This window comes from Pinus tabuliformis, chromosome 1_1 (genome assembly GCF_031772625.1).
Source record: "Pinus tabuliformis cultivar Carrire ecotype Pingquan chromosome 1_1, CPIR1, whole genome shotgun sequence".
Taxonomy (NCBI): domain Eukaryota; kingdom Viridiplantae; phylum Streptophyta; class Pinopsida; order Pinales; family Pinaceae; genus Pinus; species Pinus tabuliformis.
In genome coordinates this window covers 103,051,324-103,072,334 of record NC_142297.1, presented here as the reverse complement: position 1 = coordinate 103,072,334, position 21,011 = coordinate 103,051,324, and the positions used below count along the sequence as shown (strand labels likewise).

The window sequence follows — 21,011 nt, the reverse complement described above, 5'->3', positions numbered from 1 at the left end:
TAACCAGTTTATACTACATCGTGTAGATAAAAAATATGTAGCATCTTATGCACTGGTACACCAAGTTACACTGTTAGTAGAGTTATATGTCCAATCATAAATTCTAGCAATGATTAGTTTAATTTTGTTTACTTCCCCGCAATAGACTTGGAATGAATATAGATGGAACTGGCCACGTGCATCGGACACATGGAACCATTAAATCACATGCGCATGTTTGACATGCCATTGAGGCAATAAACTTGAGTGTATATTGATGGAACTCACCACATACAATTGACACATGAACCCATTTCTGCCGTAAAACACATGGTTTTGTTTCACATACCATCGAGCCAATCAATGTGTAAAACTTGTTTTAATGCAATTTAAAGCACAAATAACCAAACACATTCAACTTGAAATATCGTGTGAAATTCATTTATTGAATAAAATGAGAAAGAAATGTATGTGAATTAAAACATGAATGCTTAATGAATCTAGAGGGCTAAGATGTAAGAATAAAATGAATGGCATAATAAGGACCTATCGTATTTGGATGTATTACTAGAGTGGCATTTCCTGGTGATGAGATTTAGTTATAGATTAATACTTTTAATAACGAACATGAAGAATATGAACAACCCAAATGCAGAACATATGATGAGATGAGATTTAGTTACATATTAATGCTTCTAATAACAAACATGAAGAATATGGATAACCCAAATGCAGAACATGTTTGAAAAAAGTGCGAATAAAAATATGTTGTCCTTGAAAAAGAAAAAGAGAAATGATTTAGGGTTTTAAGATATTTTTCTATAAAAATATTAATCCAATAGCAATCCCCATGGAGTTTACATCCCAATTTTCCGTGACTCTGTCCATTCACTTGGGGTTATACAACTTTTTTTTAGATGTCTCTCGAGACAACCATCACAACTATCCTTAAGTGGTCAGGAATCACAAGCAACCCACTTGTACTAGTCTGAAACAGCATACAAGAGGCAGAAAATAGTATTCTTCCATCAGAGTCATGCCGGACTTACATTTGGAACAACTTTTATTGATTAAATCATTCTATATTTTGAATACTATCTAACTAGGGTTTAATAAAGATTCAAAGATAACAGGGATCTATGAGCTAAAATGTTAACCCAAAAACGGAAACATTATAGAATTTCTTTGTATTATAGGCTTTTCTTCCCATGGCAGCATGCAAAACACATCCGCCATAAAAATAAAAAACAAATAAAAATGTGAAGGAAAACCCGAAAATTTTGAGCGAAATAACACCTCAACACTATCTCCACAGTACAATTTGATTTATAACATTGACAGACTGCATATGGTAAATAACTTTTGATGTTTGAATGGTTTTGGATTCACTAATGAAAATAATATGCGTAGGAAAGGGGACCGTTTCTTATAACCAGAAAGTCTCTGGCCCCTATTTCTCGTTTCATTGTCATTAATCATTGCAGAGTATAGGATCTTACATGGACATACATGAACCGATGCAAAAAGCAGTAATCCTGTAAATGTCACAAATTCTTTGACTTCTGATCTAAATGCACTGAACTAGAGATATTTTCCCCAGACACTTAGAAATGGAAATAGTGCTATAAGCAACCTAAAAAGCAATGGAACTTCCCTCTTTCTGACCCTTCTACTGAGTTTGCCCATTTTCTTATGTTTTACAGTTCTTGCAGGGCTCTGAATACCGTTATCCAAGTCCTCCCACCCACCCAAATTCAACCCATCTGCTAGACCATCTTTTCTAGGTTCCTCGGGATCAGCCCAAGAAAACTTCTGGCTTGCTTCTGGGGGTGTATTACCACTTGCATCAAGCTGTGCCTCATCGGCATTGTATGGTGCATATTGTTCACTAGACATTGCCTCCCTTGGATTTGAATATGCAGTATCAGACCGAGTCCTATTTTTATAGGATGCTGTCTTGCGCCGCCTCTTTGGTTTTGCTGGAGCCGGTGCAACAGAATTCAGAATTGCTTTCCAAGCTTGTTGGAACAAAGTGCCAATAGCTGTTTGGGCAAAAGGAAGAACCAAGGCCATCACAAGTCCCATTGGATTTCCAAGCAAAAATGGTATGAGCACTGCTGGAAAAATCCAAGTCAATGACCTAACAGCCTGCATCAGAGACACATGGATAAGATTTCCCTTACAAAAACATGCAACTTCATGACAAATTGGACAACATAAAGAAAAAAAATGCCCCCACGAGACAGCATTATTAAGCAATGGATTTATTTTTTAAGGAAAAGGGACACATCCTTCAGCATAGTGAACAACATCTATTAAGTATTCTTAGGGCAAAATTATCCATGTTATGATAACTCATAAGCTAAAATTTCAAAATGTGGTTGCATTGTGAGCATATAATTTTGTCCCCAAATACCTCTGAAATAGATTACACAGACCATAAAACTTGATATGCTGCAATTTTATACAGTTTACGAGATGCATAGAAAGATCACATGCCATATAATGTCATTAGAGAATTCCTAATGAATTAACTACAAGGCTTTGGGGAAAATACTAAAATAGTCAATTAACTCTCAAAGAAAAAACTTCTTAACTAGAAAGTGACAAAACATTGGGCCTTAGCACTGCTGCAACAATATCAGAAACCACAATCTTTGGGACACTTGATGCTGCTATCCCACCTTGATCTTTGCAGTCGATCTAATGGTTTCAACTGAGAAATTCACTTGAATCCAAATATGGCACTTTTGTTAAATGTAAAGAATGAAATAATGAGGCATAACTTGGACATAATTAGCAAAGAATACTCCAAGAAAATGATCTCCAAAAGTGCCCCAACATCACATAAGAATAAAGTGATTACAAATACCTTGATTTTCTCCAATATCAATCACTGTTCAAATCCATCTATCTTGGTCCTAAAAGTTGTCTCTTTGTGTGAAGTCCGTCAAGTTGTGTTTGCCACCTAAAACTGCTTAGTTTCATGGCCATGGTGAGGTCTCCACAGTCTTTGTATTATTATTTTTTTCATCAAGAAACTTTCTTCTTGGGGGGTGGGGGGGGGCGTTGTTGAATGGTCAGTCTACTTCTTTTCTTTGTCTCCTGTGTTTGTGAAACATCCGAATCTTGATATTCTTGCTAGGTAATTGTTGGCATCAACATTTGAAAATAGAGATCTATAAACTTGAGTTAATTTTGTAGATCCACAACTTTTAACCTTGATTTTGAGGACCGTTCCACATCTAGGCATTTTAAGTTTGAGTACTTTCTTGGGGGTAGTATTTACAATTTTATTTTCTCCAAGTATAAATGTTAATTTGAGTTCTTTGTAAAGGGTTTGTCACTCAAGTCATTGTTTATGGTTGCATTTCCATTGTTTCAATTGATTGATCTGGTCTGTTAACTGTGCTTCATGACTTCATTAGGCTACAGAGTAGACGGAGTCGCTATTTCTTCCAATTCTAGATTTGGTAGGACAAAGGGAAGCTTTGTACCTTCTCTGAATCCCAATACCAGTTTTATAGATCAATTTCCCTGTCACCCTACCACTACAACTTCGTAGACATTAATCTAGAAACTAAGTGGTTAACATGTAACATGGTCTACTTAAACGCTTGAGGAAATTGGTGATACATCCATTATACTGGATATTTTAAGGGATGAAGTAGCCTCCTATGCAGCCAAGGCCACATATGGCCAGGGAAACATGACTTTCATTTCCTTGAACCATGTGGCAAATGCTGTGGATGGTCTTGGCTCATCTATATGGCTCCACTCCTCTGGTAAAATCATCCTCGCTTGTAATTTAGATGATAGTGAAAAAGGTAAATAGCAATACCTGAATGTGAAAATCACACTGAAAGGTATAGAATAGCATTGAAGGTGGAAAACAACACCCAAAGGTGAAGAATAGCACTCGCAGGTGAAATCCCCTTTATGGAGGAAGATCCACCACAAGTTTACCATCACTAATCCTAGGGCCAAGTTTATGGCTTACAATGATGCAATTTAGTATAACTAATAAGAGATATGAAGAGAGAAGTGATCATTTCATATGTGAGCATACTTGAAATTAGTTTGTTATAATTCCTTCGTTGTGAAGATAGTGCTCCGGAATAGCATTTAGAATGTGTAAATATGTGCTAATATGATGATGACACAATGTAGGCCACTGTAGTAGACGAAAGGAAACTGCCCTAAAAGGGGCAAATTATGCCTGAAATTCTGCTCCATTTTCTAGAGGAGTGCGCTATATTTTAAAGAGAAAACATACTGTAATGGCATGTAGAAGGATGACCTTGATTGGTTAAATTTTAGATATTAGTTCATGTAACTATTGAATAAGGTCAGCCCAACAGTGAATAATGCTGGCCTGTATTGACCCCCATAGTAGGTCCATAGAGCTGCGATGGCCTATCCTCTGTAGATTGGTGCCCTTGTAAATGTGCATTTATCTCTTCTTTAATGATTTATGATTCTCCACTTTTTTCTGAAACAAAATTATATTATATTCTTATCATCAAGGTTTCCTTCTTGTGTAATTCATGCCTTATTTATTTGTAAATTATTTCTGCAAGGCTACAACAACATTTATAACTTTGCAATCATGGGAAAAATGCATTATATGGAAATATCAGGATTTCAAAACTCCCTGGATTCCATTGCACTGTATATAAGATTAGTTTCACCTTTTGCTTAGATGGAATTTGCAACTAGGTCCAATAGATAGCCATTGCTCACTCTTAGGAAGCAACAAAAGATCTAAACTTTGGAAGGGCCTCCTGATCTACAACATACCATGCGGAAAATTGGGTTACCAGGGAGCATTTACGGACGATTTTTCAGTGGATTTTAATCCGAAAATCACTGAATTAATATAGACAATCTCTCACACTAATACTAAAAAAACGTTGTATAAAGTGTGATTTACCTCAGCTTAGTTCAATTTACTTGACCTCTGTGCCTTTTTACATGTCTCTTTAGAGTTCTGCTTTGAAAAGGTCCATCCCCAAGTGCTGGATTCAAAAAGTGCGAGTATCTTGTAATGGTACTATTTGCAGAACCAACCTTGTATAAAGACTGCTAAAATACATATTCAGTATGTATATTGAAGGAACGTTTACATCAGACCAAACTACACTCACCAAGTCTGTTGAATACTCACTCAGTCTACCCAGCTCAGCTCTTAAAAAAGGCAAGACTGCTTATCGGGTCAAGCTCAGTCATATTTTCTCAACCTCACCAAGACATAATGAGTTTGACAAGACTTGGTGATTTTGATCATGTTTGAATGAGTTTGATGAAGATTGACCATCTTGACAGATTTTTTTCTCATTTGTGTAATGCTGCTTATAGAATCTTACAGTGGTCCTTTGGCTAAGCTGCCACAGTGAGTGGTGTTTCTATGCTGTCAAAATGAACATGCAACGGTCCTCATCCACACTCACTCGTGGGATTTGTACCTGGATCTCTGGGTTCGCACAAGCCTGATCACCTTGCTGCTTGCCACTAGACCACACACCCATGAACTTCTTGAAAAAATGTTCAGAAATAAAATAGCATTTGCCTATTTTAAGTTTTTTGCAATCTTTAAACTGTCAATTTTTAAACTGTTTTTTTTTTGAGAAATGCTTCATACAAAAAATAGTTACATCATAGAACAGAGTTACATCAAACAAACAACAATAGTACCAAGAAATTCCCTCCTTAAAAGGGCCAAAAAGCAAGCATATGTGCCCATGCCCCAACAGGAAGGGACTCAACATCTCTATGAAATGTTAGTTTTACTTGATGGATCAGTCACTGTTCTCTCCCACACTAGCACAGCAGTCTCCTTCAACGGCAGAGGTGTGCCAACAGCACCAGCAGTAGTTAGAATTTCTGTCCAGCATACTTGTGCAACCATGATGAGGGCATGGCACTAGGTTGTCTAGCGTACTGCACTGCAGTTACGTAGGAGAGAAATTGAGAATACACATGCATGCCTCCAGCATGCATGCACCAGGTTCCTCCACTTCCAGTTTTATAACTGCAGTTCCAGAATTAGCACTCCAGTTTTAGAATAGTTCGGAGTTTGATTTCAAGATTTAGGAGTCGGCTGCTTTTATCTCCAATTAGATTTTATTCTAAAGTTAGCTTAAGAGCATAAGCTAAGGAAATTTCCATATTTAGATAGGAGGCACCATTCTAGGTAGAAAATGCATGCTTGCATGGATGATAAGCCTCTCCTAGTGGGCACACCTCCCTCAGTAGTTAACTTAAGAAGGGAAGTGCACTTCTCTAGGACAAAATCAGATTAGGGTTTTGCTTTCCTAATTTTGGTGCCCACAGGGATGGCTGTTTTTATCTTCTCCCATAGCCTTCTTAGTCTATAAAAGAAAGGCAGAAGGAAGGTGGTATTCAATTTAGCTTTTGTGAGATTGAGTTGTATGCTAGTGATTAGCAGGGTATTTTTGTGTTATACCAGTATGCTGTTTTTCTATATTTAATGAAAAGCAGTTTGCAGGTTTTAGAATTCAGTTCTATACTTTCTGTCCTATATATTCATTATGATGTGTTAGTAGGCTAGCATATTCTAGCATATTCAGAATTTACAGTTTTGATAGTCCTTGTTTTTTGTTTTAGCTGTTAAGGCTTTCTGTGTGCAGAATCTGTCTCTCATGTATTGAAAATTTCAACATGGTATCAGAGCACATTATCCAAGGTTTTCAGAATCCATGTATTGAGTGCACTGCTGCCTGTGAGAGGGAGCTTTCAGAGGATCCCAGTGGATGTGATGCCCTTGCTTCAGTGATTGAAGCGAACTGCACACTGTGATAGATTGTTGGAAGTGTGATGCCCAAGTTGCTCCAGTGATTGGCGTGTTGATCCACACCTATGATACGTTGTTGATGTGATTTTTCTTCAGGCTGATCTGTTTGGTATAGTTGTGTTCCTGGCATAGTTACCAGATTCACCTTAGGGCAACCCACATCTGCATCTGCTTCTCCTCAGAATCTCAAATCCATATCAGATCTTGGTTTTCTGGTGTGTTTTATATTGGTTCTGTTTCCTAAAAGAGAATCCATTTCAAATATAGGTGGATCCAGATCCCAATGACAGATCCATGTGTTGTGATACTCCACTTTCCACATCCCACCCTACCCCAAAGATGGTGTTAGTGAAAAGGCACAAAACCATATAAAAAGTTGTCTCAAGCCTAGATGCTAATTCATCCACTCCAACTGAAGCTTCTGCACTCCTTGCAAACTGATTTTGTTGTTGTTTGGCTCTCATCTTTGCAAGACACTAAGATGCATTGTGGCCCATCTTGTGGCACTTGAAACACTTCAGGAAACTCAAGTTTTTCTTTCCCTGGTTAAAAGAACCTCAATTTTCCCTCTTTCCCTTTTGACCCCTCCCAAGTCCTCCTTACTTACCTCCTCTCCTCACCTTCCCAATGAGGGATGGGTTCTAGATCGCATCCACTCTAGATGCAATTCTCTCTCACCTTGTCTCCTCTTCGACAAAGTCATCCCAAAATTTCTCAAGGGTGAGTAGCTTCTCATGAGCATAGAAAACCTGTACAAAGGATTCCCAAAATGCAAAGAACCCATTTAGTGCTATAGGCACCAACTCCTCAACCTCAACTTTCTTCCTAATACCAACAAGTCTATCTCTCAACTCAATGATTTTCATCAAGTAGCTAGCCATTATGTTTGTGTCAATCATGTGTGGCGATGACCCTATTCTTCAAGAGCATCTTGTTGGAAATATTCACACTCTGATACAACAAGGTCAAGGATACTGTATATCCTTAGCCAACTTCTTCTCTTCAATGTGAAGAATAAAAAAATTTGTTCATGACCACTTTCTTATTGTGTTCATCCAACAGCACAATATGGATGGCCACTATAGCCTCCACCCTTACAATTGTCCAAAAATCAAACTCCCAACAACATCTGCAGCCTACACTTCCAAAGGTACAAAGTTGGAATCGCACTTTAACCAATCACACTCTTTGAAACCTAGGTTAGCCATTCTTATAACATCTATGCACACCTCAAACAAATAGATCAGCCAGAAAGAAAACAAATGAACAATCTATCATAGGTGTTGAGTGCCTCTCTCAAGCATAAACCAACACTCCAATCACTTGAGTTTCTCAGGAATCTCACTCACAAATCCCTCAAAGGTCCAAGTGCCTATCTCTGGAATAGATTGCTACAATCTTTGGAGACTTCTAGGCATCACACTCAATGAAATCTTGAGACAACAGCTCCATCTCACAGGCAACAACACTCTCCATACATGAATTAGAAGATATCTAGTCACGTGCCTTTGACACCATGTTAATTTTTAGAGTATGGTAAGTAGATTTGCACTCCTAATAGGAATGGTATATCTACAAACACATCAGACTAAAAAAATAACATCAAGCTTGATTTCCAACACTCAATCACATCACTCTCGAGTCTCTATCACGTAAAAGAAAGAATTACAATGCCTTGAGCTCAAAACTCTGATTGTGTAACCAATCCAGTGATGCACCCTATGTCTCCCTTATAATATAGGATAAAACTAGGGTTTATAATGATATGGAATCCTCCAATGGTGCGTTGACTTTAGAAGATGCAAAACCCTAACCCTTGTTGATTTATGGTAGCATCGGATGTGATCTAAGTCTCAAAATTTGCAAGGAGGCTTAGACACATGCATTCTCCAATACCCAAAAATCGTTTTGGGAAATTCCACCCGGAGACAGTTTTATTAAAATAATTAATTATTTTTAATGGGACCCTAAGTCTAAACTTAGGAAATTAAAATAATTAATGGGTATTAATCTAAACTATGGGTGAAACTTCTAGAAGAAGGCGGAGATCAAGTCAATATGATCCTAGCCATTGATTAGAATCTAATCTAGGTCGTTGATTGATCAACGAGAGGATTATAAGAAGAGGCTTGATGGGCACTTGGAAAATACACCGGACGCAGATACTTAGTTACCCGAGTAAGATCGATTTCTCACTGGTCGAAGTTTGGTAAGAGAAAATCAAATCAGAGGGAGAGTTGCAGGTGAGAAAGAAAGAGAGGGCATCAGTATCCTTCGAGAGTGCAAGGCAGCAAGACGCAGCGCAGGAACAGGGTGACGCAAAAAGAGACAGTGCAGAGGCAAATTGACGCATAGCCTGCGTGGGTAGCTAGATGTTGGGCCAGTGTGAGAAGTTTGATGCAAAGGGACGCAAAAGGATTTCGGGGAAGAGGAGTAATTCACCTATATCAAAAATTTGTTAGGAAGCGTCTGTAAAATTTCTCACTCCTGTTTTGCTGGTTGTAATTTGTACATGAGAATTTGGTGAAGAATAATAAAGAAACCCTCAACTGCTGCACCGGTTTTCCCACATTGGGTTTTTCCGGGGACGATTGTCCAAAAATAATTGTGTCATTGTGATTGTAATTGTGCCAGTGTTTTTTCCTTACATTTATTTTCTACAATATTTTAATTGTGAAGGCTGCAGTAGAATATATTTCGATATTTACTGTAAGAACAATGTGAATAACTCATTTCTGAGATAATAAGTAGAAGAAATAATATTAATCACTGCAATAAGATTTCTATTTAGAAATTTTCTCATGGTATCAGAGCTAAGGGAAAGCAGAAAGAAGAAGCCAAAAGGTTCAACATTGAAGGAAGAAAGGAATTCAAAATTCCTATAGGGGCAGTAATTCAAATCTCCAAGGGGCTTGCGCAGTTCAAAGCCAAGAGGATTAGATTTCATGGGAAAACTCTCTCTGAGTGAGTCGACAAAGAGGTAAGTCTTTTCGATCGAAATTTGTCAGTGGTAGAAGGAACAACACAACAGAAGATTTAGTGAGAGGGGTTGTCTCAAGTAGGACACAGTTTTTCCCGCAGCAGTTGCTGGGACAAGTTAGCGTCGGAAATTGGCACAATATGGATACTCAAAGTGTCTCAGAATTATCTACCAGATTAGATGAATAATTCGCATGCCTAGCAAATTCAGCGTCAGTGGATGTTTGGTACATTGATAGCGGGGCTTCAACTCATATGACTGGAGTACGAGAACATTTCTCGAGCTATCAAGAAGAACAAATGGACTTCCAAATCACTATGGGAAACAGAACGAAATGTACTCCAGTAGGGAGAGGCACCATAGCATTTCAGACAGAAGCAGGGACCAGCATCCGAGCCACCAATGTTCTACATGTGCCAGGATTAGGAATGAACTTGATTTCAATGTCCCAGTTACAAGACAAGGGATACAATGTATACTTCATGGGAAAGAAAGTATACGTCAAGCATCCAAGCTAGAAGAAGAAAAGGCAAATTGGGATTTGAAGCAACAAGTTGTATAGATTGCAGCTTGAGTCACCAATGGCACTGATAGGCAACAACTATAATGGTGAGAAGGAGCGAAATGAATTATGGCACAGGCGAATGGGGCATTTACACCATGGAGCACTGAGGATGCTCAGAGAGACTGTTACAGGAGTACCAGTCCTTAGTAGTGAACATGATGACTTATGCAGAGGATGTGTACTAGGGAAGTATGCTAAAGCAGCTTTTTCCAGAAGTAACAATAGAGCAGAATGTGTATTAGGATTGATACACTCAAATATTTGTGGTCCTATGTCCACAAGAGCTCTTAGTGGTGGCGAATACTTTGTCACCTTTATCGATGATCACTCCAGAAAAACCTAGATCTATTTCTTAAAGACCAAGGATGAGGTCTTTGATCATTTCTAAGAGTTTAAAGCTCTTGTTGAAAATATGACAGAGAAAAAGATAAAGGTATTGCGTTCAAATAATGGTGGAGAATATATGCACAAAGACTTCCATATTTCTGCGCAAAGGAGGGAATCAAAAGAGAGTGGACAACTCCATATAATCCGGAGCAGAATGGAGTAGCAGAACGGAAAAATAGAACTATTGTTGGGGCAGCCAAAGCTATGTTGTATGATCAGGATCTACCTAGGTATCTATGGGCAAAAGCTTGCAACACAACAGTGTATATCCAGAATAGAACTCTTCAGAGAACATTGGGGAAGAGAACGCCCGAAGGGGTCTTCATAGGGAAGAAGTCAGAAGTAAGTCATCTCAGGATATTCGGAAGCGTGGCTTATTGTCACATTCTAGACGAGAAGCACAGTAAACTAGATTAGACTGCAAAAAAAGGGTATCTCGTAGGATACAGCGAGACCTCAAAGGCATACAAAATCTACATTCCTAGCAACAAGAAGATTGTAGTGAGACGGGATGCAAAGTTCATGGAGGACAGAGCTTTCAGGAAATCTCGTGAGATGCCTACAGAAGATCAGTCAGGAGATGTTCCATTAGTCCAAGAGCAACAGGGGCAGCAAGGAGGACAGGCAGGAGGACAGACACTTGGATCGAGTATAGTGACCAGTACCAGTATCTCCTCAAAAGGAGGAAATGCAGATAGTTCTCAGCAAATGGAACAACAAGATCAAGAGGAGGAGTTGGTTGAGCCTCCCACCATCAATGGTAGAACCAACAGAGAAGTATGACAGACACTATGGGACACAAAGGAGTTTGTTGGAGCTCCTAGAACCGAGAAAAGGTAGCGTAGACAATTTGACAAATACTAAGCATTGGTAGCTCAGGTTGAAGAACCCTCTAGCTTTTAGAATGTTGTGCAACACTAAGTATGGATGGATGCCATGGTAGAAGAATACAACTCTATCATGACGAATGGTGTCTCGGAAGTGTTGAGCCTCCATTTTGTCCAAATTTTCATGATTTAACTGAATAATTTTATGCCTATACTAAGTGTCTATAATCATTATTATTCGTTTTGTGCATTATTAAGTTATTATCTAGAGGCATTTAGAGCTGACAGTTGTTGATCTATGAACTCTTCTTGTTTTGTTAATTTAATGTGAAAATGTCATTAATGTCAAGCTCTTTTGTGGCAGGTGCTAACATTCCTATAGTAGCAGTTCCTATACCAGTTGTGCTTGCACCAACATGCCTCCACCAACATGCCTGCACTAATTTGGGGCTTTCATACATTGACACATCTCTAGGGAAATATGAAAGAGGTTTTTGTTCAAAATATTGTTTGAACACTTCCACATAAGCTAAGATACACCCAGGTTGTATGGATTTATGTTTAGGCAATAATTAATGCCTCAGCCCCAAATTCGCAACAGTTTCCAAACTACCAACTTTCGCCTCGTTTTCCGTGCAGGTGAAGGCAAATGGAGAAATTCTAGAACATGGGTTTTGGTCCCAGTATAGCAAATTGACAAAGCCTCAAACCGATTTCTAAAATTCGTAATGGTCTAAAAGTTACATAATGGTCTTTGAGGCAGTTTTCTAAAAATAGATTGTTTTTCTAGAATCTTAGCATCTCAGATTTCAAACAATCATTTTTGGGCACGATTTTCGAGGCAATGGATCTGAACCAGAAAATTCTGAGAGAGGTTATTGTTGCAAATATAACAAGCTATATTGCCTCCAAACATTTTTCCGAAATTCGTAATGGTTAAGGAGATACGCAGAGTTCTTTGGAGACATTTTGTTAAAAAAACCGATTTTTCCAGAATTGTAGAAAACGGCCAGATTTGGGAAATTCATGCTAGATCTTCATTCCTTCAATGGGTAAATGGTTGTACTGATATTCTATTGATGAATATCAGTTGGGATTCAATCCTCATGTTGTTTGGTAAGGAATAGAGCCAAAATTATCATGAAAGAACATTATAAAAGGAAGGAGTCCTATAGGTGTGAACACTGGGTTTTTTTGGATATGGCAGATTGTATTATGTAAATCATATTTGTTTGCAGGAGGAGCGAATCGATCTTGCTGTGCAGGAAGGGAGGAGCTGCGCACTAGTGGGATGATCCCTCGAGGGAACCACTAGAACCATCGCAACATTGTTACATGAATTTGTAACAAGACTTTTGAAATGAATTTCTTCGGCATTAAACTCTGAATTCTGGTTGCTACTCTGAAATGAGTTTATTTGGCAATCACTTCTGAGTAATTTTTTTTCTCCATATTGTTCTAAAGATTGTGGCTTAATCGTTGCAAGGGCAACGAGCTGGATGGTTGGGCCCACCAGCTAGTCCATTGCCCCAAACATCTTAACTTTCTCTTGTTGCATTTTAGTTTGCTTGGTGTGAGTGTGATCTTAGATAATTTCGCAATTTCATTTCATAGCTCTTCTTTTAGTCATTTCATTTTTAATTTCATTCCAAAAGCTTTATTTCACTGCTCTGGTTATTTAAGTTTAATATCAATGCTTTTGGATGTATTTTCATAAACGCTGAACTAAAGTAAACGGTGAATGTTTTAACCGCGCCTCTTATTTATTATTACAAAGATTTACCCTGATCTCATTGCTGCATGACAAAGTTTATTTCCAGAATGCAATGGTGAAATAATTGCTGAGCAAGAATTCTGGTTAACTTAACTTAACATGTACTCATAATTGCCTTTGAATATTATATGAGACAGATTCCTACACTTTTGCAGAAAAACATTTATTCCTGCACTTTTGCAAGCAAATGCTAGGATCAACGTAAGGAAAGATTGTGAATCTTGTTGACAAAACGCTCACATAATTCTTCATTATAATTAAATGTTGCATATATTATAAGGAAGTATTTAATAAGATCAGGGTAAACAACACGAATTATATATTGGTTCTTATTGCATATTTCTCTTACAACTAAAGTACTAAATTGTCTTTAAGAGAAGCAGTGCATTATTATCTTGATTCTTTCCTTAGATTAGTTGGAATGAAGTTGCTGTGTGATTTCTAGTTTCATGCTTGCAACATAGCAGTAATTTTTAAGAGGTTTTGCATTCTTTATTTCTTGAATCGCTTTCTTTTGAATGGGGCCTACATTCCCTTGTCCCCTGGACAATTGAGGAAGACTTACTGCAAGAGTCAACTCAACCCAGAAGAGGAGCCAAAAGTAGATTCTTGTTTATTTTTCCTGAATGATGCTCCTTTTGAATTTCTTGCAAGAGCTTGGTTTTTATTTAACAAATCCCTGAGGTCGTATTCTGGCATATATTGTGCTACACCTCTAAGTTTACTTACCCGGATTGACAAATTAAATGTTGGTGTAAATCTTGCATTTATACCGCCCGACAAGAAGTAGTACTTAGACCAAAAGATAGATGAGTTGTAGGATCACGATAAATCTACAAGATCAAGTATGTTGCAGATGGCAGTATAGAGAAGTACAAGGCAAGGTTTGTGGCAAAGGGGTATGCTCAGAAAGGAGGAATAGACTATGAAGAGACCTTTGCCCCAGTTTCTCGATACACCTCTATCAGATCCATTGTATCCATAGCAGCTCAAATGGGATAGGAGATTCACCAAATGGATGTCAAGACAACATTCTTGAACAGGGTGATAGAAGAGGAGGTGTATATAGAACAACCCAAAGGCTTCGAAACTCATGAGAAGAGAACTCATGTTTGCAGATTAAAGAAAGCCCTGTATGGGCTCAAGCAGGCACCCAGAGCATGGTATGGTCGGATTGATAGTTACTTGCAGCAGTTGGGATTTGTCAAGAGTGATGTTGATCCCAATCTCTACTATTTGATGGTAGAGAATGAACCACTTATTCTGGTATTATATGTAGATGACCTGTTCCTAACTGGGTCATCCAAGCTCATACAGGATTGCAAGAAGAATCTTGAAGTTGAATTTGACATGAAGAACATGGGGTTGATGCATTATTTTCTAGGGTTGGAAGTTTGGCAGAAGAATGGAGAGATCTTCCTTAGACAAGGAAGATATGCTACAGAAATTCTAAAGAGATTCAGAATGCAGGATTGTTGACCCATGGTTACTCCCATGATCACCAACTGGAAGAAAATAGATGCATCAGGAGACAAAGAATTAGACCCCACCTTGTACAGGCAGCTCATTGGGTCGCTTATGTATCTGGTCAACTCTAGGCGGGACATTTTCTTTGTTGTCAACACTCTTAGTTAGTTCATTTTAGAAAGAAAAAGGGTGCATTGAGCAGCAGCTAGCCACATTCTTCGGTATGTAAGTGGAACAGTCGGATATGAGTTGAAATATTCCTGAAGGGAGGACGTCATATGAATGGGTTCACAAATGCAGATTGGGCAGGTAGTTCAGTAGACCGAAAAAATACCTCGAGGTACTACTTCAGTGTTGGATCAAGGATGATATCTTGGTGCAGTAGGAAGTAGAAATCGGTAGCTCTGAGCTCAGCAGAAGCAGAATATATGGCAGCCAACACAACTATGTGCGAAGCTATATGACTTAGAAAATTGCTTGTGAGCTTGTTCATAAAAAGGATGGAGTCGACCAGAGTTTATTGTGATAATCATAGTTGTATCAAACTGTCTGAGAAACCAGTATTTCATGATCGGTCAAAACACATAGATATCCGATGTCACTTTATCAGAGACTGTGTTCAACGTGGGGCAATACAGCTACAGTATGTCCCCACATGCGAGCAGGTAGCCGATATACTCACAAAGGCTCTCGGAAGAGCTAAGTCCACTCAATTCAGAGAGCAGATGGGTATGGTAGAAAATATGTTTCAGTAGCAGCAATAGTTTGCAGTGCAGGGACATTTGGCAGTGGCAGTGCCAGCAATAGAGATCAGCAGCACAGAGGGAGATGTTACAAAACAGAGTGATGCCTCAGCAGGTTGCATTGCTAGAGCACAATCCTCGCTAAGAGGGAGTGTTGATTTCTGGTAGCATCGGATGTGCTGTCTATCTCAAAATTTGCAGGGAAGCTTAGACGCATGATTCTCCAATACCCAGAAATCGTTTTGGGAAATTCCAACCGGAGTAGTTTTATTAAAATAATTAATTATTTTTAATGACTTAGGAAATTAAAATAATTAATGGGTATTAATCTAAAGTATGGGTAAAACTTCTAGGAGAAGGTGGAGATCAAGTCAATATGATCCTAGCCATTGATTAAAATCTAATTTGGGTCATTGATTGATCAGCCAGAGGATTATAAAATGAGGCTTGATGGGCACTTGGAAAATACCCCAGAGGCAGATACTCAGTTACCCGAGTAAGATCGATTTTCTCACTAGTTGAAGTTCAGCAAGAGAAAATCGAATCAGAGGGAGAGTTGCAAATGAGAAAGGAAGAGAGGGCATTATCATCTTTCGAGAGTGCAAGGCAGCAAGATGCAGAGCAGGAATAGGGTGACACAGAAAGAGGCAGATTGACGCAGAGCCTGCATGGGCAGCTAGATGCTAGGCCAGTGTGAGAAGTTTGATGCAAAGGGGCGCAGAAGGATTCCGAGGAAGAGGATTACTTCACCTAGATAAGAAATTTGCCAGGAAGCGTCTGTAAAATTTCTCACTCTTGTTTTGCTGGTTGTAATTTGTACATAAGAATTTGCTGAAGAATAATAAAGAAACCATCATCTGTTGCACTGGTTTTCCCACATTGGGTTTTTCTGTGGATGATTGTCCAAAAATAATTGTGTCATTGTGATTGTATTTGTGACAGTATTTTTTCCTTATATTTACTTTCTGCAATATTTTAATTGTGAAGACTACAGTAGAATATATTTCGATATTTACTGTAAGAACACTGTGAATAAATCATTTATGAGATAATAAGTAGAATAAATAATATTAATCACTGCAATAGGATTTCTATTTAGAAATTTTCACACCCTAGGCTCTCTAGAAAAATGTACCCAACCTATGTGCATAAGTTTCCTAGATTAGAGCACCTCCCTCCTTGGAATATGTGCCCCAATCTAAATCTAAAAAACCTCCTCTATCATCCACCATATCCTAAAGTAAGAACTATGCTTAACTAAAGATAATAAAATGCTTCTAAACATAGAAAAGGCATGTGCCTTCCTAAACTTCAAAGCACACTCTAAATATGTAGAAGTTAAAGATGGCACATGCATGCCTCAAACCATAAGATTGTCTATAAATTGCACTCACGCTAATGCTATGCCTTCCTCATGGCTTCTCTACCATTGTGCCTTCACTTTAGCAATAATCACTCTACATAAAATGAGGCTAATCCAAATTATTGATTACACTATACATGATTTACAAAAGTTCACCAATCTGGTGAAGAAGAATCCCTTGCAGAGCAACCAAGTAAAGCTAACAATGTTTAGTGGATTAGGTCCCTACAGAAATAAGGCACTGAATACCGCTCCTTCAAGGAAAGGTTCAAGAGCATTTCTTAAAAATATTGGGCATGTGTTTGGACTTTGGAGTTGATGGTCTAGATACTTTTATGTGGAAGGCCTTTGACAGTGATTTTACGACAATCTTAGTGAAAGGAGGGGAATTTTTCTCAATGGTTAGTGGAGTAGGTCCCTATGGAAATAAGACATTGAATACCCAAAACAATATTTACTCCAATGGCTATGCATAAAAATCATTATTGAGGGTGTAATCTTCCATTCTAAGTTCCACATTATGTACCACACCTTCATATTGATTATTTATGACACACGATGCAGGTAGGGAAGTGTTCAAATGTATCAAGATAGAAACCCAATCAATAAACCTACTTCGTATCAAGAGTATTCATGGTGCTGCCAAGATCAACTAGAAATTTTTTAATATACACATAAAACTCGAAGATATCAAGACTACCAAACCTACCCATTGTGGAAAGGGAGACCGAAGGTTACCCTCTTTATAATGGTAAGGGGTTTGTTCTTATGTTCCAGAGTCATTATCTAGTTGTTTTGGGAGAGCATCCTCCTCAGGTTCAGGTTCAAAGTCCGAGTGCCGTAGATCTTTGGCCATAAAAATTCTCTAAGAGTAACAAAAATGTGCCCTAAACCAGAAATTAGAACATTTGTGACAAAGGTTTGAGGTTAAGGGATTAGCGGTTAACAAAGCTGACAAATAGCTTGTGCGCATAGTGTCACTACCCAAGGTTTGAGATTATGGCTAGCTGAACCCTAATCATGTGATCATTGCATACTAGCTAATACAGGCCATTTGCTGTGCTCCCAAGCATCTTCGTCTTTTACTGATACATTGAACAATTTTGAGTTGCACTCTTTTCTGCCATTTGGTTGAGCCAGTAAATTCTACGCGCTGCATGCTCCTCTACACTCTAATTTAAGGATTTTTCTGTCTATATATTGTCTGCTAAGATAGACACGTAGTATACTTCATAAGTGATTAGAGAAATATGCCAGAGAATGCCATGACAGGAGAATACTCTGAAACACTGATTGGAGGTTCTCAAGTATGTGGGATTGCTTCCAATAGATTTTCTCATTAGCCTGAAATCTCTCGTCTTAAGAGGTGGGAAATCAAAGAGGTATATTTGCACAAGAGACATTTAATACGTCAATTCAGGATAAGTTCACATCATCTAGCAATAAAGACAGACAGATGGAAGAAAAGATTGAGAGCCCTGTATGTGCTTGATGTGCAACAAAGGAGAAATTGAAGATTAAATGTATGGGATACTTCATTGTTAATTTCTGAGTAAGACTACACCAATAAAGCGACAAAGTCTGAGGAATTTACATAGCACGCTGAACTTGCCCGATAAACTAGGCAGCTGCAGTAAAGCTGTTTTTGAATCAATTTTCAAAACCTTGCCTAGAGGAACAAATCTGCGACGCCTGAGAGTAAAAGTATGTCTCAGACTGTACGCAAATTTTCACCCATAATTCTCTGGGTCTGAAAATATGCTTCCTCAAGCTCTTGCAGAGTTTTGACTGTTGGCGTGTTACTGATTTTTGCCTGGTTTTGGCACCCAGCTAGTAGGGAGTTTGAGTCATACCCCATGAGTTTTGGCACTATAATTAAAATGGAAAGAAAGGTATTCTAGACATTTGACATATGAAAGGAGTTTTTGCATCCTGTGGAGCTGCAAGAGGAAATAAAATGTACAACCTGTATTTGTTTTCTCTACACTCGTCCATAGATCCTTTAGGCTCTCTGGAGGAGAACATTATGTGTGTGTGTGTGTAGTGGAGGCGTGTGTAGTGGAGGCAGGAAAAACAATATCTCGTACCTAAAGAGATCAGCTGCTATCAGGACCTAGGCCAGTACTAATGAGTAATTAATTCAGTAAATTGTAACTTATGTATTGGGTTATTCAATTGGAATAGGAGCAGTTCTACTTCAGATAAACACATGAAAAACAATGTGGGTGTTTATAAATTACCTTCTGCACACCAATGCTTGTCCAGGATAGTTCAGAAGCCTCCTCATAATCATCATCATCTTCTCTCTCATCGTAATAATCCTCTTCGTCCGGAAAAGTCCACCATGGCTTCTTCTCATCATACCCATCGTCGTTATCGTCATCAACATAAGGGCTCCTGCTCTTGGACTTGGCTTTGCCAGTGCGTCCTGGATCGAAATTCCACGACCCATTTCGCCTTTTATCTCCGAAAGCGTACAATCTATGTGGAAATCTGTAATATTGTTCAATTTTACGGCGGTCCAACTCTCGAACTGTTGTGAATTGTGGAATATACTGATGAGGAGAATGCAGACTGAATGGGCTCCATACTTTGGCAGTGCCCAATTGGCAGAGGTGCCCAAATGGTGAAGGAATGCAATCCAAACGCATTATAGTCTTGGTGCTAACTTCATGCTTCAGTTCAATTTCATGTCGTCCCAAATTTTTGGAAGTAAATGGATAATGTCTTCTCACCACACAAATGTATTCATGTTATGAGCTTCAAAATGCATCATATTAATCATGAAAGTGGCTATGTGTATACTTCATAACCAATCACTAGTCAATGTACGCAAGCATGTAACTATCATGACCATGTACCATGTAGGTATACATGTGAGTGGACAACTTTCCCGCTTCAATGGTAGTTCTAATTTAATAACAATAAAAATTAAAAATAAAGATAAAGGTTTTTATGATATAAAAATATTTATTTTCATAAAATTATTCGTATTTAAAATTTATGAAAGGTTTATAGAAACCAAAATTCAAATAACTTATAAAATATTAATTTAATATATATATATATAATAACAATTATTTTCTTAATATGATAAGTTTAAAATATTCTAAATGTAACTATTTTATTAAATTAATATTCTAAATGTAACTATTTTATTATGTAATAAATTTAAAATATTTTAAATGCAATGATATTTATTATTGAATTTAATAATTTAATATATATATATATAAAAGGATTTTCATAAAATTAAGAATGAGGTATACAACATTATATCTTATTTGTAGTTAGCTAGTTAGTTATGTTGCAAAAGAAAATATATAATTCTAACTAAATTTTGTTATATAGATTTATATGTGGTCAACTATTCAAATTAGTTGGAATATATACATATAAAGTTTAGTGCCATGACTTTTAAGATTTATATATAAGGTTTTGAGGTTGATTTTTTAAATCTATTGAATATATTGTTTTTATTAGGTGCTTCAGTCAATGCCTTTGCCACTAAGTTAATAAATTTACACTTTCTAAGTGAATGAGAGAAAGTGTCTATTTAGTATTACAAGTTTTCACCATAAATGCATAATGCAATGTTGTATAGCTCTCTTATATTTAATTATCAAATTGAACCTTACAAAAACTTTTAACCATGTTGCAATTTTTCTTTGGATTTGGAGAAACTATAACAACTTTTGATGTGAGTGGATTATCATCTTTTTAAGGAGATGATGCCTTATACTCTTTATTGTTTGAACTATGGGATAAAACTTCTTTCATTTTGCAACATAGTTCACTATATGCTAACAAATGTTTTAGAACAACACTCCCTGGGTTTTTCATACTATATAAACATTATACCTATGAGACGGATTAAAGAACTTGTTTCAGTTTTAATATAGCAAGGGCATAATGTTTAAATTTCACCAGCTTCTATATGTAAAAAATTATGAATTAAGTATGATATAGAGAAAGTGGTAAGTCTAATTACATTTTGTATACATTTATTTACAAAACAAAATAAATGACTTAGGGTAATGGTCTTCTGATTAATGTCAAAATTCAAAGTATAAAATGTACTTTATAGTCTCGATGTTATCACACTTGGTTCT

General features: G+C 37.5%; 1 protein-coding gene across 1 annotated transcript; it reads right to left on the bottom strand.

The window, feature by feature from the left end:
• Positions 1 to 1,326: 1,326 nt before the first annotated feature.
• On the bottom strand, positions 1,327 to 19,646 carry LOC149211852 (uncharacterized). Its single transcript, XM_089390485.1, has 2 exons — positions 19,140 to 19,646; positions 1,327 to 2,127 (listed from the first exon to the last, which is right to left on the bottom strand). Exons 1-2 carry the CDS (start codon positions 19,548 to 19,550, stop codon positions 1,561 to 1,563), a joined length of 978 nt encoding a protein of 325 aa, XP_089246611.1. The 5' UTR covers positions 19,551 to 19,646; the 3' UTR covers positions 1,327 to 1,560.
• Positions 19,647 to 21,011: the final 1,365 nt, after the last annotated feature.